General features: G+C 55.8%; 2 protein-coding genes across 7 annotated transcripts in view; one reads left to right on the top strand and one right to left on the bottom strand.

Annotated features, from left to right (window-relative positions):
* The window catches only part of tns1b (tensin 1b), a 1628779-nt gene that overhangs the window by 342999 nt on the left and 1266834 nt on the right, over positions 1-18946 (top strand). The gene's annotated exons all lie outside the window — the stretch shown is intronic.
* Positions 51-18946, bottom strand: part of LOC140385898 (C-X-C chemokine receptor type 2-like) — a 169702-nt gene continuing 150806 nt past the window's right edge. Inside the window, exon 2 of the mRNA XM_072468533.1 lies at positions 51-1298. Within this exon, the coding sequence (XP_072324634.1) occupies positions 199-1296 (1098 nt within the window). The 5' untranslated portion in view covers positions 1297-1298 and the 3' untranslated portion in view covers positions 51-198. The remainder of the gene's footprint in view (positions 1299-18946) is intronic.

Here is an 18946-nt window from a genome sequence, read left to right as displayed (position 1 = left end):
GAAAAAGCTCCGGTTTATGTGACCATTCAGCATTGGAAACCAACACAAAGAACCATCAGAGAAAAGCTGATTTATTCTGTTCAAATCTAAACATCGCTCAGCGCTGTTACTCAATTATTTTGTTCTAAAAACAGCTTCGCCCATTCATTTTTATTTGCGATCTTACTGTTTGGCTAAAATACCTCTATTACAAAGATTTTATATGGTGCTTGAAATCAGTCCAGATTCAGAGGAAGTGGACACAGATCTCTTAAAATGTGGCCTTCCACTTTGTTTAATGATCCCTTCTGCAGACAGAAGTTTGAGCAAGTTGCTCCTGAATTTCACCCCGATGAATGCGTACAGGATTGGGTTGATGCAGCTGTGCAGGAACCCCAAGGTTTGGGTTCCAAGTAGAGCCCTGTCGATATGATGGCGCCTGTCACAAGTCTCACCAATGAGTTTGGCCCTCATCAGCGTGTCGATGAACACGGTGATATTGTGCGGGAGCCAACAGATGAGGAAGGCCAGCACCACCGCGATGATGACTTTCATGGCTTTCTGTTTGTGGAACCCCCTCGTTTCACACAGTCTCCAAATCGCCGCACTGTAGCAGAAGATCATGACAGCCAGAGGAACGAGGAACCCAATAAAGTGCCTCAGAAACCTGGTTGTTACTCTCCATGTTTCAGCTGATTCGCCGATGTGTGTTTCATAACACATGGTTCTGTTCAGTCTAGGTGGAGTATATTCACCCTTGTACAGAACAGGCAAAGACAGAAGAATGGCCAACACCCAGACAGCAGCACAGATCACCTTGATTAGAAATGGCCCCTTCTGCTGGTGGATCTTTGTGGAGTAGACGATGGACAGACAGCGATTAACACTGATACAGGCCAGTAACAGAATCCCACTGTAAAAGTTAACTTCCTGTAACAGGCTGATGATCTTACACATGGCATCACCAAACACCCAGCCAGATGTGGCATCCACTGCCCAAAAGGGCAAGGTCACGGCGAATAGGAGATCGGCCACTGCCAGGTGAAGCAGGTAGATGTCTGTGTACAACATTGTGCGTCGATTGTAAAGTAAAACCACCATTACCACCATGTTCCCAGTCACAGCGAGGAAACACACCAGGCTGTAGACAACGGCCAGTGTCGTGTTGATCCAGTTGTCATGAAGTTCAACGGTACAGGGGCTAACGTTAAAATCCAGGGAAGGATAATCTTCACCGCTGAAGCTGTCAAAATAAGTATCATTTTCATCGGTGAACAAATCAAATCCACTGAAGGAGAAACTTCTCGCGATGTCCATTTCTGAAAGAAACAAAATATTGATCAGGAATTGAGAATCAAGCCAAGTTACATAAGAATAGCTTTGAAGAAAATCACAGAGGATTTGTCAGTGGGGTTGATTTTAAACTCTTCGGATCCCAATTTCTAAATATTGTGGGTGAGCAATTTGGAAACCAATGTGTTAAACTAGAATTTAGATTTTCACTATTTGACAAATTAAATAGGGTTTTTTGAGTAGTGACTATTCGGCAAGACAAAGAAAATGTGTTTGACCGACTGTTAGAGGAGGCTTGTTACAAAATGCAAACATTTAAAATACAAGGAAAGGGTACAGTGGTGGAAAGTTGATACCCCCCCAACCCCCCAACCCAATGACGCTGTGAGGACACTGTTCCCAGACTGCTTCACTGTGACGCTGAATGCGAGGACACCATTCCCAGACTACTTCGCTGTGACACTGACTGCGAGGGCACCGTTCCCAGACTGCTTCACTGTGACACTGCCTGTGAGGGCACCGTTCCCAGATTGCTTCACTGTGACACTGACTGCGAGAACACCATTCCCAGACTGCTTCACTGTGACACTGACTGCGAGGGCACCGTTCCCAGACTGCTTCACTGTGACACTGACTGCGAGGGCACCGTTCCCAGACTGCTTCACTGTGACACTGACAGCGAGCACACCGTTCCCAGACTGCTTCACTGTGACGCTGACTGTGAGGACACTGTTCCCAGACTGCTTCACTGTCACGCTGACTGTGAGGACACCGTCCCCAGACGGCTCAACTGTGACGCTGCGAGGACACTGTTCCCAGACTGCTTCACTGTGACGCTGACTGTGAGGACACCGTCCCCAGACTGCTCAACTGTGACGCTGCGAGGACACCGTTCCCAGACTGCTTCACTGTGACACTGACTGCAGGACACCGTTCGCAGACTGCTTCACTGTGACGCTGACTGCGAGGACACCGTTCCCAGACTGCTTCACTGTGACGCTGACTGCGAGGACACCGTTCCCAGACTGCTTCACTGTGACGCTGACTGTGAGGACACCGTTCCCAGACTGCTTCACTCTGACGCTGACTGCGAGGACACCGTTCCCAGACTGCTTCACTGTGACGCTGTGAGGACACCGTTCCCAGACTGCTTCACTGTTACGCTCACTGTGAGGACACCGTTACCAGAATGTTTCACTGTGACGCTGACAGTGAGGACACCGTTCCCAGACTGCTTCACTGTGTCACTGAATGTGAGGACACCGTTCCGAGACTGCTTCACCGTGACGCTGACAGTGAGGACACCGTTCCCAGACTGCTTCACCGTGACGCTGACAGCGAGGACACCGTTCCCAGACTGCTTCACTGTGATGCTGAATGTGAGGACACCGTTCCCAGACTGCTTCACTGTGACACTGACTGTGAGGACACTTTTCCCAGACTGCTTCACTCTGATGCTGCAAGGACACCGTTCCCAGACTGCTTCACTGTGACACTGACTGTGAGGACACCTTTCCCAGACTGCTTCACTCTGATGCTGCACGGACACCGTTCCCAGACTGCTTCACTGTGACGCTGACAGTGAGGACACCGTTCCCAGAATGCTTCACTGTGACGCTGGCTGCGAGGACACCACTCCCAGACTGCTTCACTGTGCCGCTGACAGCGAGGCCACCACTCCCAGACTGCTTCACTGTGCCGCTGACAGCGAGGACACCATTCCCAGACTGCTTCACTGTGACGCTGCAAGGACACCGTTCCGAGACTGCTTCACTGTGACACTGACTGCGAGGAACCCGTTCCCGACTGCTTCACTGTGACGCTGACTTCGAGGACACTGTTCCCAGGCTGCTTCACTGTGACGCTGTGAAGACACCTTTCCCAGGCTGCTTCACTGTGACGCTGCGAGGACACCGTTCCCAGAATGCTTCACTGAGATGCTGTGAGGACACCGTTCCCAGACTGCTTCACTGTGACGCTGACAGCGAGGACTCCGTTCCCAGACTGCTTCCCTGTGACGCTGACTGCAGGACACCGTTCCCAGACTGCTTCACTGTGACGCTGACTGCAGGACACCGTTCCCAGACTGCTTCACTGTGACGCTGACTGCGAGGACACCGTTCCCTGACTGCTTCACTGTGATGCTGACTGCAGGACACCGTGCCCAGACTGCTTCACTGTGACACTGACTGCGAGGGCACCATTCCCAGACTGCTGCACTGTGTTGCTGACTGCGATAACACCATTCCCAGACTGCTTCACTGTGGCAATGACAGCGAGGACACCGTTCCCAGACTGCTTCATTGTGACGCTGCGAGGACACCGTTCCCAGACTGCTTCACTGTGACGCTGGCTGTGGAGACACCGTTCCCAGACTGCTTCACTGTGACGCGGCAAGGACACCATTCCCAGACCGCTCACTGTGACGCTGACTGTGATGACACTGTTCCCAGACTGCTTCACTGTGACGCTGACAGTGAGGACACCGTTCCCAGACTGCTTCACTGTGATGCTGACTGTGAGGACACCGTTCCCAGACTGCTTAACTGTGACGCTGCGAGGGCACTGTTCCCAGACTGCTTCACTGTGACGCTGACTTCGAGGACACCATTCCCAGACTGCTTCACTGTGACGCTGACTGGGAGGACACCGTTCCCAGACGGTTTCACTGTGACGCGGCAAGGACACCATTCCCAGACCGCTTCACTGTAACGCTGACTGTGAGGACACTGTTCCCAGACTGCTTCACTGTGACGCTGACTGTGAGGACACCGTTCCCAGACGGTTTCACTGTGACGCGGCAAGGACACCATTCCCAGACCGCTTCACTGTAACGCTGACTGAGAAGACACTGTTCCCAGACTGCTTCACTGTGACGCTGACTGTGAGGACACCGTCCCCAGACTGCTTAACTGTGACGCTGCGAGGACACCGTTCCCAGACTGCTTCACTGTGACGCTGACTGCGAGGATACCGTTCCCAGACTGCTTCACTGTGACGCTGACTGTGAGGACACCGTCCCAAGACTGCTTAACTGTGACGCTGACTGCGAGGACACCGTTCCCAGACTGCTTCACTGTGACGCTGACTGCGAGGACACCGTTCCCAGACTGCTTCACTGTGACACTGACAGCAAGGACACCGTTCCCAGACTGCTTCACTGTGACGCTGACTGTGAGGACACCGTTCCCAGACTACTTCACTGTGACGCTGACTGCGAGGACACCATTCCCAGACTGCTTCACTGTGACGCTGTGAGGACACCGTTCCCAGACTGCTTCACTGTGACGCTCACTGTGTGGACACCGTTACCAGAATGTTTCACTGTGACGCTGACAGTGAGGACACCGTTCCCAGACTGCTTCACTGTGACACTGAATGTGAGGACACCGTTCCGAGACTGCTTCACCGTGACGCTGACAGTGAGGACACCGTTCCCAGACTGCTTCACTGTGACGCTGACTGTGAGGACACCTTTCCCAGACTGCTTCACTCTGATGCTGCAAGGACACCGTTCCCAGACTGCTTCCCTGTGACACTGACTGCGAGGACACTGTTCCCAGACCGCTTCACTGTGACGCTGCAAGGACACCGTTCCCAAACTGCTTCACTGTGACGCTGACAGTGAGGACACCGTTCCCAGACTGCTTCACTGTGACGCTGACTGCAAGGACACCATTCCCAGACTGCTTCACTGTGCCGCTGACAGCGAGGACACCATTCCCAGACTGCTTCACTGTGATGCTGTGAGGACACCATTCCCAAACTGCTTCACTGTGACGCTGACTGCGAGGAACACGTTCCCGGGCTGCTTCACTGCGACGCTCTGAGGACACCTTTCCCAGATTGCTTCACTGGGACGCTGTGAGGACACCGTTCCCAGACTGCTTCACTGTGACGCTGTGAGGACACCGTTCCCAGACTGCTTCTCTGTGACGCTGACTGCGAGGACACCGTTCCCAGACGGCTTTACTGTGACGCTGACTGCGAGGACACCGTTCACAGACTACACCACTGTGACACTGAGAGCGAGGACTCCGTTCCCAGACTGCTTCACTGTGACGCTGACTGTGAGGGCACCGTTCCCAGACTGCTTCCCTGTGACGCTGACTGCAGGACACCGTTCCCAGACTGCTTCACTGTGATGCTGACAACGAGACTCCGTTCCCAGACTGCTTCACTGTGATGCTGACTGCAGGACACCGTTCCCAGACTGCTTCACTGTGACACTGACTGCGAGGACACCATTCCCAGACTGCTGCACTGTGTTGCTGACTGCGAGGACACCATTCCCAGCCTGCTTCACTCTGACGCTGACTGTGAGGACACTGTTCCCAGACTGGTTCACTGTGACGCTGACTGTGAGGACACCATCCCCAGACAGCTTAACTGTGACGCTGCGAGAACACCGTTCCCAGACTGCTTCACTGTGACGCTGACTGTGAGGAACCCATTCCCAGACTGCTTCACTGTGACGCGGCAAGGACACCATTCCCAGACCGCTCACTGTGACGCTGACTGTGAGGACACTGTTCCCAGACTGCTTCACTGTGACGCTGACTGTGAGGACACCGTTCCCAGACTGCTTAACTGTGACGCTGCGAGGGCACCGTTCCCAGATTGCTTCACTGTGACGCTGACTGCGAGGACACTGTTCCCAGACTGCTTCACTGTGACGCTGACTGCGAGGACACCGTTCCCAGACTGCTTCACTGTGACGCTGACTGTGAGGACACTGTTCCCAGACTGCTTCACTGTGACGCTGACTGCGAGGACACCGTTCCCAGACTGCTTAACTGTGACGCTGCGAGGGCACCGTTCCCAGATTGCTTCACTGTGACGCTGACTTCGAGGACACCGTTCCCAGACTGCTTCACTGTGACGCTGACTGCGAGGACACTATTCCCTGACTGCTTCACTGTGTCGCTGACTGTGAGGACACCGTTCCCAGACTGTTCCACTGTGACGCGGCAAGGACACGATTCCCAGACCGCTTCACTGTGACGCTGACTGCGAGGACACCATTCCCAGACTGCTTCACTGTGACGCTGACTGCGAGGACACCATTCCCTGACTGCTTCACTGTGTCGCTGACTGTGAGGACACCGTTCCCAGACTGTTTCACTGTGACGCGGCAAGGACACCATTCCCAGACCGCTTCACTGTGACGCTGACTGTGAGGACACTGTTCCCAGACTGCTTCACTGTCACGCTGACTGTGAGGACACCGTCCCCAGACTGCTCAACTGTGACGCTGCAAGGACACTGTTCCCAGATTGCTTCACTGTGATGCTGATTGTGAGGACACCGTCCCCAGACTGCTCAACTGTGACGCTGCGAGGACACCGTTCCCAGACTGCTTCACTGTGACACTGACTGCAGGACACCGTTCCCAGACTGCTTCACTGTGACGCTGACTGCGAGGACACCGTTCCCAGACTGCTTCACTGTGACGCTGACTGCGAGGACACCGTTCCCAGACTGCTTCACTGTGACGCTGACTGTGAGGACACCGTTCCCAGACTGCTTCACTGTGACGCTGACTGCGAGGACACCGTTCCCAGACTGCTTCACTGTGACGCTGTGAGGACACCGTTCCCAGACTGCTTCACTGTTACGCTCACTGTGAGGACACCGTTACCAGAATGTTTCACTGTGACGCTGACAGTGAGGACACCGTTCCCAGACTGCTTCACTGTGTCACTGAATGTGAGGACACCGTTCAGAGACTGTTTCACCGTGACGCTGACAGTGAGGACACCGTTCCCAGACTGCTTCACCGTGACGCTGACAGCGAGGACACCGTTCCCAGACTGCTTCACTGTGATGCTGAATGTGAGGACACCGTTCCCAGACTGCTTCACTGTGACACTGACTGTGAGGACACTTTTCCCAGACTGCTTCACTCTGATGCTGCAAGGACACCGTTCCCAGACTGCTTCACTGTGACACTGACTGTGAGGACACCTTTCCCAGACTGCTTCACTCTGATGCTGCACGGACACCGTTCCCAGACTGCTTCACTGTGACGCTGCAAGGACACCGTTCCCAAACTGCTCCACTGTGACGCTGACAGTGAGGACACCGTTCCCAGAATGCTTCACTGTGACGCTGGCTGCGAGGACACCACTCCCAGACTGCTTCACTGTGCCGCTGACAGCGAGGACACCATTCCCAGACTGCTTCACTGTGACGCTGCAAGGACACCGTTCCGAGACTGCTTCACTGTGACGCTGACTTCGAGGACACTGTTCCCAGGCTGCTTCACTGTGACGCTGTGAAGACACCTTTCCCAGGCTGCTTCACTGTGACGCTGTGAGGACACCGTTCCCAGAATGCTTCACTGAGATGCTGTGAGGACACCGTTCCCAGACTGCTTCACTGTGACGCTGACAGCGAGGACTCCGTTCCCAGACTGCTTCCCTGTGACGCTGACTGCAGGACACCGTTCCCAGACTGCTTCACTGTGACGCTGACTGCAGGACACCGTTCCCAGACTGCTTCACTGTGACGCTGACTGCGAGGACACCGTTCCCAGACTGCTTCACTGTGATGCTGACTGTAGGACACCGTGCCCAGACTGCTTCACTGTGACACTGACTGCGAGAACACCATTCCCAGACTGCTTCACTGTGGCAATGACAGCGAGGACACCGTTCCCAGACTGCTTCACTGTGACGCTGCGAGGACACCGTTCCCAGACTGCTTCACTGTGACGCTGGCTGTGGAGACACCGTTCCCAGACTGCTTCACTGTGACGCGGCAAGGACACCATTCCCAGACCGCTCACTGTGACGCTGACTGTGATGACACTGTTCCCAGGCTGCTTCACTGTGACGCTGACAGTGAGGACACCGTTCCCAGACTGCTTCACTGTGATGCTGACTGTGAGGACACTGTTCCCAGACTGCTTAACTGTGACGCTGCGAGGGCACTGTTCCCAGACTGCTTCACTGTGACGCTGACTTCGAGGACACCATTCCCAGACTGCTTCACTGTGACGCTGACTGGGAGGACACCGTTCCCAGACGGTTTCACTGTGACGCGGCAAGGACACCATTCCCAGACCGCTTCACTGTAACGCTGACTGTGAGGACACTGTTCCCAGACTGCTTCACTGTGACGCTGACTGTGAGGACACCGTTCCCAGACGGTTTCACTGTGACGCGGCAAGGACACCATTCCCAGACCGCTTCACTGTAACGTTGACTGAGAGGACACTGTTCCCAGACTGCTTCACTGTGACGCTGACTGTGAGGACACCGTCCCCAGACTGCTTAACTGTGACGCTGCGAGGACACCGTTCCCAGACTGCTTCACTGTGACGCTGACTGCGAGGACACCGTTCCCAGACTGCTTCACTGTGACGCTGACTGTGAGGACACCGTCCCCAGACTGCTTAACTGTGACGCTGCGAGGACACCGTTCCCAGACTGTTCCACTGTGACGCGGCAAGGACACCATTCCCAGACCGCTTCACTGTGACGCTGACTGCGAGGACACCATTCCCAGACTGCTTCACTGTGACGCTGACTGCGAGGACACCATTCCCTGACTGCTTCACTGTGACGCGGCAAGGACACCATTCCCAGACCGCTTCACTGTGACGCTGACTGTGAGGACACTGTTCCCAGACTGCTTCACTGTCACGCTGACTGTGAGGACACCGTCCCCAGACTGCTCAACTGTGACGCTGCAAGGACACTGTTCCCAGACTGCTTCACTGTGACGCTGACTGTGAGGACACCGTCCCCAGACTGCTCAACTGTGACGCTGCGAGGACACCGTTCCCAGACTGCTTCACTGTGACACTGACTGCAGGACACCGTTCCCAGACTGCTTCACTGTGACGCTGACTGCGAGGACACCGTTCCCAGACTGCTTCACTGTGACGCTGACTGCGAGGACACCGTTCCCAGACTGCTTCACTGTGACGCTGACTGTGAGGACACCGTTCCCAGACTGCTTCACTGTGACGCTGACTGCGAGGACACCGTTCAGAGACTGCTTCACCGTGACGCTGACAGTGAGGACACCGTTCCCAGACTGCTTCACCGTGACGCTGACAGCGAGGACACCGTTCCCAGACTGCTTCACTGTGATGCTGAATGTGAGGACACCGTTCCCAGACTGCTTCACTGTGACACTGACTGTGAGGACACTTTTCCCAGACTGCTTCACTCTGATGCTGCAAGGACACCGTTCCCAGACTGCTTCACTGTGACACTGACTGTGAGGACACCTTTCCCAGACTGCTTCACTCTGATGCTGCACGGACACCGTTCCCAGACTGCTTCACTGTGACGCTGCAAGGACACCGTTCCCAAACTGCTCCACTGTGACGCTGACAGTGAGGACACCGATCCCAGAATGCTTCACTGTGACGCTGGCTGCGAGGACACCACTCCCAGACTGCTTCACTGTGCCGCTGACAGCGAGGACACCATTTCCAGACTGCTTCACTGTGACGCTGCAAGGACACCGTTCCGAGACTGCTTCACTGTGACACTGACTGCGAGGAACCCGTTCCCGACTGCTTCACTGTGACGCTGACTTCGAGGACACTGTTCCCAGGCTGCTTCACTGTGACGCTGTGAAGACACCTTTCCCAGGCTGCTTCACTGTGACGCTGTGAGGACACCGTTCCCAGAATGCTTCACTGAGATGCTGTGAGGACACCGTTCCCAGACTGCTTCACTGTGACGCTGACAGCGAGGACTCCGTTCCCAGACTGCTTCCCTGTGACGCTGACTGCAGGACACCGTTCCCAGACTGCTTCACTGTGACGCTGACTGCAGGACACCGTTCCCAGACTGCTTCACTGTGACGCTGACTGCGAGGACACCGTTCCCAGACTGCTTCACTGTGATGCTGACTGTAGGACACCGTGCCCAGACTGCTTCACTGTGACACTGACTGCGAGGGCACCATTCCCAGACTGCTTCACTGTGGCAATGACAGCGAGGACACCGTTCCCAGACTGCTTCACTGTGACGCTGCGAGGACACCGTTCCCAGACTGCTTCACTGTGACGCTGGCTGTGGAGACACCGTTCCCAGACTGCTTCACTGTGACGCGGCAAGGACACCATTCCCAGACCGCTCACTGTGACGCTGACTGTGATGACACTGTTCCCAGGCTGCTTCACTGTGACGCTGACAGTGAGGACACCGTTCCCAGACTGCTTCACTGTGATGCTGACTGTGAGGACACTGTTCCCAGACTGCTTAACTGTGACGCTGCGAGGGCACTGTTCCCAGACTGCTTCACTGTGACGCTAACTTCGAGGACATCATTCCCAGACTGCTTCACTGTGACGCTGACTGGGAGGACACCGTTCCCAGACGGTTTCACTGTGACGCGGCAAGGACACCATTCCCAGACCGCTTCACTGTAACGCTGACTGTGAGGACACTGTTCCCAGACTGCTTCACTGTGACGCTGACTGTGAGGACACCGTTCCCAGACGGTTTCACTGTGACGCGGCAAGGACACCATTCCCAGACCGCTTCACTGTAACGTTGACTGAGAGGACACTGTTCCCAGACTGCTTCACTGTGACGCTGACTGTGAGGACACCGTCCCCAGACTGCTTAACTGTGACGCTGCGAGGACACCGTTCCCAGACTGCTTCACTGTGACGCTGACTGCGAGGACACCGTTCCCAGACTGCTTCACTGTGACGCTGACTGTGAGGACACCGTCCCCAGACTGCTTAACTGTGACGCTGCGAGGACACCGTTCCCAGGCTGCTTCACTGTGACGCTGACTGCGAGGACACCGTTCCCAGACTGCTTCACTGTGACACTGACAGCGAGGACACCGTTCCCAGACTGCTTCACTGTGACGCTGACTTCGAGGACATCATTCCCAGACTGCTTCACTGTGACGCTGACTGGGAGGACACCGTTCCCAGACGGTTTCACTGTGACGCGGCAAGGACACCATTCCCAGACCGCTTCACTGTAACGCTGACTGTGAGGACACTGTTCCCAGACTGCTTCACTGTGACGCTGACTGTGAGGACACCGTTCCCAGACGGTTTCACTGTGACGCGGCAAGGACACCATTCCCAGACCGCTTCACTGTAACGTTGACTGAGAGGACACTGTTCCCAGACTGCTTCACTGTGACGCTGACTGTGAGGACACCGTCCCCAGACTGCTTAACTGTGACGCTGCGAGGACACCGTTCCCAGACTGCTTCACTGTGACGCTGACTGCGAGGACACCGTTCCCAGACTGCTTCACTGTGACGCTGACTGTGAGGACACCGTCCCCAGACTGCTTAACTGTGACGCTGCGAGGACACCGTTCCCAGGCTGCTTCACTGTGACGCTGACTGCGAGGACACCGTTCCCAGACTGCTTCACTGTGACACTGACAGCGAGGACACCGTTCCCAGACTGCTTCACTGTGACGCTGACTGTGAGGACACCGTTCCCAGACTGCTTCACTTTGACGCTGACTGCGAGGACACCATTCCCAGACTGCTTCACTGTGACGCTGTGAGGACACCGTTCCCAGACTGCTTCACTGTGACGCTCACTGTGTGGACACCGTTACCAGAATGTTTCACTGTGACGCTGACAGTGAGGACACCGTTCCCAGACTGCTTCACTGTGACACTGAATGTGAGGACACCGTTCCCAGACTGCTTCACTGTGACGCTGACTGTGAGGACACCTTTCCCAGACTGCTTCACTCTGATGCTGCAAGGACACCGTTCCCAGACTGCTTCCCTGTGACACTGACTGTGAGGACACCATTCCCAAACTGCTTCACTGTGACGCTGACTGCGAGGAACCCGTTCCCGGGCTGCTTCACTGCGACGCTCTGAGGACACCTTTCCCAGATTGCTTCACTGGGACGCTGTGAGGACACCGTTCCCAGACTGCTTCTCTGTGACGCTGACTGCGAGGACACCGTTCCCAGATGGCTTTACTGTGACGCTGACTGCGAGGACACCGTTCACAGACTACACCACTGTGACACTGAGATCGAGGACTCCGTTCCCAGACTGCTTCACTGTGACGCTGACTGTGAGGGCACCGCTCCCAGACTGCTTCCCTGTGACGCTGACTGCAGGACACCGTTCCCAGACTGCTTCACTGTGATGCTGACAACGAGACTCCGTTCCCAGACTGCTTCACTGTGATGCTGACTGCAGGACACCGTTCCCAGACTGCTTCACTGTGACACTGACTGCAAGGACACCATTCCCAGACTGCGTCACTGTGTTGCTGACTGCGAGGACACCATTCCCAGCCTGCTTCACTCTGACGCTGACTGTGAGGACACTGTTCCCAGACTGGTTCACTGTGACGCTGACTGTGAGGACACCATCCCCAGACAGCTTAACTGTGACGCTGCGAGAACACCGTTCCCAGACTGCTTCACTGTGACGCTGACTGTGAGGAACCCATTCCCAGACTGCTTCACTGTGACGCGGCAAGGACACCATTCCCAGACCGCTCACTGTGACGCTGACTGTGAGGACACTGTTCCCAGACTGCTTCACTGTGACGCTGACTGTGAGGACACCGTTCCCAGACTGCTTAACTGTGACGCTGACTGTGAGGACACCTTTCCCAGACTGCTTCACTCTGATGCTGCAAGGACACCGTTCCCAGACTGCTTCCCTGTGACACTGACTGCGAGGACACTGTTCCCAGACCGCTTCACTGTGACGCTGCAAGGACACCGTTCCCAAACTGCTTCACTGTGACGCTGACAGTGAGGACACCGTTCCCAGACTGCTTCACTGTGACGTTGACTGCAAGGACACCATTCCCAGACTGCTTCACTGTGCCGCTGACAGCGAGGACACCATTCCCAGACTGCTTCACTGTGATGCTGTGAGGACACCATTCCCAAACTGCTTCACTGTGACGCTGACTGCGAGGAACCCGTTCCCGGGCTGCTTCACTGGGACGCTGTGAGGACACCGTTCCCAGACTGCTTCACTGTGACGCTGTGAGGACACCGTTCCCAGACTGCTTCTCTGTGACGCTGACTGCGAGGACACCGTTCCCAGATGGCTTCACTGTGACGCTGACTGCGAGGACACCGTTCACAGACTACACCACTGTGACACTGTGAGCGAGGACTCCGTTCCCAGACTGCTTCACTGTGACGCTGACTGTGAGGGCACCGTTCCCAGACTGCTTCCCTGTGACGCTGACTGCAGGACACCGTTCCCAGACTGCTTCACTGTGATGCTGACAACGAGACTCCGTTCCCAGACTGCTTCACTGTGATGCTGACTGCAGGACACCGTTCCCAGACTGCTTCACTGTGACACTGACTGCGAGGACATCATTCCCAGACTGCTGCACTGTGTTGCTGACTGCGAGGACACCATTCCCAGCCTGCTTCACTCTGACGCTGACTGTGAGGACACTGTTCCCAGACTGGGTCACTGTGACGCTGACTGTGAGGACACCATCCCCAGACAGCTTAACTGTGACGCTGCGAGAACACCGTTCCCAGACTGCTTCACTGTGACGCTGACTGTGAGGAACCCATTCCCAGACTGCTTCACTGTGACGCGGCAAGGACACCATTCCCAGACCGCTCACTGTGACGCTGACTGTGAGGACACTGTTCCCAGACTGCTTCACTGTGACGCTGACTGTGAGGACACCGTTCCCAGACTGCTTAACTGTGACGCTGCGAGGGCACCGTTCCCAGATTGCTTCACTGTGACGCTGACTGCGAGGACACTGTTCCCAGACTGCTTCACTGTGACGCTGACTGCGAGGACACCGTTCCCAGACTGCTTCACTGTGACGCTGACTGTGAGGACACTGTTCCCAGACTGCTTCACTGTGACGCTGACTGCGAGGACACCGTTCCCAGACTGCTTAACTGTGACGCTGCGAGGGCACCGTTCCCAGATTGCTTCACTGTGACGCTGACTTCGAGGACACCGTTCCCAGACTGCTTCACTGTGACGCTGACTGCGAGGACACCATTCCTGACTGCTTCACTGTGTCGCTGACTGTGAGGACACCGTTCCCAGACTGTTCCACTGTGACGCGGCAAGGACACCATTCCCAGACCGCTTCACTGTGACGCTGACTGTGAAGACACGGTTCCCAGACTGCTTCACTGTGACGCTGACTGTGAGGACACCGTCCCCAGACTGCTTAACTGTGACGCTGCGAGGACACCGTTCCCAGACAGCTTCACTGTGATGCTGACTGCGAGGACACCATCCCAGACTGCTTCACTGTGACGTTGACTGCAAGGTCACCGTTCACAGACTGCTTCACTGTGGCAATGACAGCGAGGACGCCGTTCCCAGACTGCTTCACTGTGACGCTGACGGCGAGGACACCGTTCCCAGACTGCTTCACTGTGACACTGACTGGGAGGGCACTGTTCCCAGACTACTTCACTGTGACGCTGACTGCGAGGACACCGTTCTCAGACTGCTTCACTGTGACGCTGAATGTGAGGACACCGTTCTCAGACGGCTTCACTGTGACACTGACTGCGAGGACACCGTTCCCAGACTGCTTCACTGTGACACTGACTGGGAGGGCACCGTTCCCAGACTGCTTCACTGTGACGCTGACTGCGAGGACACCGTTCTCAGACTGCTTCACTGTGACGCTGAATGCGAGGACACCGTTCCCAGACTGCTTCACTTTGACGCTGAATGTGAGGACACCTTTCCCAGACTGCTTCACTGTGACGCTGACTTTGAGGGCACCGTTCCCAGACTGCTTCACTGTGACGCTGACTGTGAGGGCACCGTTCCCAGACTGCTTCACTGTGACACTGACAGCGAGGATTCCGTTCCCAGACTGCTTCACTGTGACGCTGACTGCGAGGACACCATTCCCAGACTGCTTCACTGTGACGCTGACTACGAGGACACCATTCCCAGACTGCTTCACTGTGACACTGACTGGGAGGACACCGTTCCCAGACTGCTTCACTGTGACACTGACTGTGAGGACACCGTTCCCAGACTGCTTCACTGTGTTGCTGACTGCGAGGACACCGTTCCCAGACTGCTTCACTGTGACGCTGACTGCAAGGTCACCGTTCCCAGACTGCTTCACTGTGACGCTGACTGTGAGGAAACCGTTCCCAGACTGCTTCACTGTGACACTGCAAGGACACCGTTCCCAGACTGCTTCACTGTGACGCTGCAAGAACACTGTTCCCAGACCGCTTCACTGTGACACTGCGAGGACTCTGTTCCCAGACTGCTTCACTGTGACGTTGACTGCAAGGTCACCGTTCATAGACTGCTTCACTGTGGCAATGACAGCGAGGACTCCGTTCCCAGACGGCTTCACTGTGACGCTGACGGCGAGGACACCGTTCCCAGACTGCTTCACTGTGACACTGACTGGGAGTGCACCGTTCCCAGACTACTTCACTGTGACGCTGACTGCGAGGACACCGTTCTCAGACTGCTTCACTGTGACGCTGAATGTGAGGACACCGTTCTCAGACGGCTTCACTGTGACACTGACTGCGAGGACACCGTTCCCAGACTGCTTCACTGTGACACTGACTGGGAGGGCACCGTTCCCAGACTGCTTCACTGTGACGCTGACTGCGAGGACACCGTTCTCAGACTGCTTCACTGTGACGCTGAATGCGAGGACACCGTTCCCAGACTGCTTCACTGTGACGCTGAATGTGAGGACACCTTTCCCAGACTGCTTCACTGTGACGCTGACTTTGAGGGCACCGTTCCCAGACTGCTTCACTGTGACGCTGACTGTGAGGGCACCGTTCCCAGACTGCTTCACTGTGACACTGACAGCGAGGATTCCGTTCCCAGACTGCTTCACTGTGACGCTGACTGCGAGGACACCATTCCCAGACTGCTTCACTGTGACGCTGACTGCGAGGACACCGTTCCCAGACTGCTTCACTGTGACGCTGACTGGGAGGACACCGTTCCCAGACTGCTTCACTGTGACACTGACTGCGAGGACACCGTTCCCAGACTGCTTCACTGTGTTGCTGACTGCGAGGACACCGTTCCCAGACTGCTTCACTGTGACGCTGACTGCAAGGTCACCGTTCCCAGACTGCTTCACTGTGACACTGACTGTGAGGAAACCGTTCCCAGACTGCTTCACTGTGAAGCTGCAAGGACACCGTTCCCAGACTGCTTCACTGTGACGCTGCAAGAACGCTGTTCCCAGACCGTTTCACTGTGACACTGCGAGGACACCGTTCCCAGACTGCTTCACTGTGACGTTGACTGTGAGGACACCGTTCCCTGACTGCTTCACTGTGACACTGACTGCGAGGACACCATTCCCAGACTGCTTCACTGTGACGCTGACTGTGAGGACACCCTTCCCAGACTGCTTCACTGTGATGCTACGAGGAAACCGTTCCCAGACAGTTTAACTGTGACGCTGACTGTGAGGACACCGTTCCCAGACTGCTTCACTGTGACGCTGACGGCGAGGACACCGTTCCCAGACTGCTTCACTGTGACAGTGACTGCGAGCACACCGTTCCCAGACTGCTTCACTGTGACACTGACTGCTAGGACACCGTTCCCAGACTGCTTCGCTGTGACGCTGACTGCGAGGACACCATTTGCAGACTGCTTCACTGTGACGCTGTGAGGACACCGTTCCCAGACTGCTTCACTGAGACGCTCACGGTGAGGACACCGTTACCAGAATGTTTCACCGTGACGCTGACTGCGAAGACACCGTTCCCAGACTGCTTCACTGTGACGCTGACTGTGAGGACACCCTTCCCAGACTGCTTCACTGTGACGCTGACTGCAGGACACCGTTCCCAGACTGCTTCACTGTGATACTGACTGTGAGGATACCATTCCCTGACTGTTTCACTGTGACGCTGACTGTGAGGGCACCGTTCCCAGACAGCTTCACTGTGACGCTAACTGCGAGGACACCATTCCCAGAAGGCTTCACTGTGACGCTGATTGCGTGGGAACCGTTCCCAGACTGCTTCACTGTGACGCTAACTGCGAGGACACCATTCCCAGAAGGCTTCACTGTGACGCTGATTGTGTGGGAACCGTTCCCAGACGGCTTCACTGTGACGCTGACTGTGGGGACACCGTTCCCAGACTATTTCACTGTGACACTGCGAGGACACCATTCCCAGACTGCTTCACTGTGACGCTGACTGTGAGGATACCGTTCCCAGACGGCTTCACTGTGACGCTGACTGTGAGGACACCGTTCCGAGACTATTTCACTGTGACACTGCGAGGACACCATTCCCAGACGGCTTCACTGTGACGCTGACTGTGAGGACACCGTTCCCTCACTGCTTCACTGTGACGCTGACTGTGAGGACACCGTTCCCAGACTGCTTCACTGTGACACTGACAGCGAGGACACCATTCCCAGAAGGCTTCACTTTGACGCTGACTGTGAGGACACCATTCCAAGACTGCTTCACTGTGACGCTCACGGTGAGGACACCGTTCCCACACTGCTTCACTGTGACACTGACTGTGAGGACACCGTTCCCAGACTGTTTCACTGTGACGCTGTGAGGACACCGTTCCCAGCCTGCTTCACAGTGACACTGACTGCGAGGACACCATTCCCAGACTGCTTCACTGTGACGCTCACTGCGAGCACACCGTTCCCAGACTGCTTCACTGTTACGCTGACTGCGAGGACACTGTTCCCAGACTGCTTAACTGTGACGCTGACTGTGAGGACACCGTTCCCAGACTGCTTCACTGTGACGCTGACTGCGAGGACACCGTTCCCACACTGCTTCACTGTGACGCTGACTGCGAGGACACCGTTCCCAAACTGCTTCACTGTGACGCTGACTGAGAGGACACCGTTCCCAGACTGCTTAACTGTGACGCTGCGAGGGCACCGTTCCCAGATTGCTTCACTGTGACGCTGACTGCGAGGACACCGTTCCCAGACTGCTTCACTGTGACACTGACTTCGAGGACACCGTTCCCAAACTGCTTCACTGTGAAGCTGACTGCGAGGACATCGTTCCCAGACTGCTTCACTGTGACGCTGACTGCGAGGACACCATTCCCAGACTGCTTCACTGTGACGCTGACTGCCAGGACACCATTCCCTGACTGCTTCACTGTGTCGCTGACTGTGAGGACACCGTTCCCAGACTGTCTCACTATGACGCGGCCAGGACACCATTCCCAGACCGCTTCACTGTGACGCTGACTGTGAGGACACTGTTCCCAGACTGCTTCACTGTGAAGCTGACTGTGAGGACACCGTCCCCAGACCACTTCACTGTGACGCTGACTGTAAGGACACCGTTCCTAGACCGCTTCACTGTGACACTGACTGTGAAGACACCGTTCCCAGACTGCTTCACTGTGACGCTGACTGCGAGGACACCGTTCCCAGACTGCTTCACTGTGACGCTGACTGCGAGGACACCGTTCCCAGACTGCTTCACTGTGACGCTGACTGTGAGGACACCGTTCCCAGACTGCTTCACTGTGACGCTGACTGTGAGGACACCGTTCCCAGACTGCTTCACTGTGACGCTGACTGCGAGGACACCATTCCCAGACTGCTTCACTGTGACGCTGTGAGGACACCGTTCCCAGACTGCTTAACTGTGACGCTGTGAGGACACCATTCCCAGCCTGCTTCACCGTGACGCTGACTGCGAGGACACCGTTCCCAGACTGCTTAACTCTGATG

This window comes from Scyliorhinus torazame, chromosome 2, assembly GCF_047496885.1.
Source record: "Scyliorhinus torazame isolate Kashiwa2021f chromosome 2, sScyTor2.1, whole genome shotgun sequence".
Classification (NCBI taxonomy): Eukaryota; Metazoa; Chordata; class Chondrichthyes; order Carcharhiniformes; family Scyliorhinidae; genus Scyliorhinus; species Scyliorhinus torazame.
Note: the sequence above shows the minus strand (reverse complement) of the source record. Positions and strands in the feature narration are given on the sequence as shown.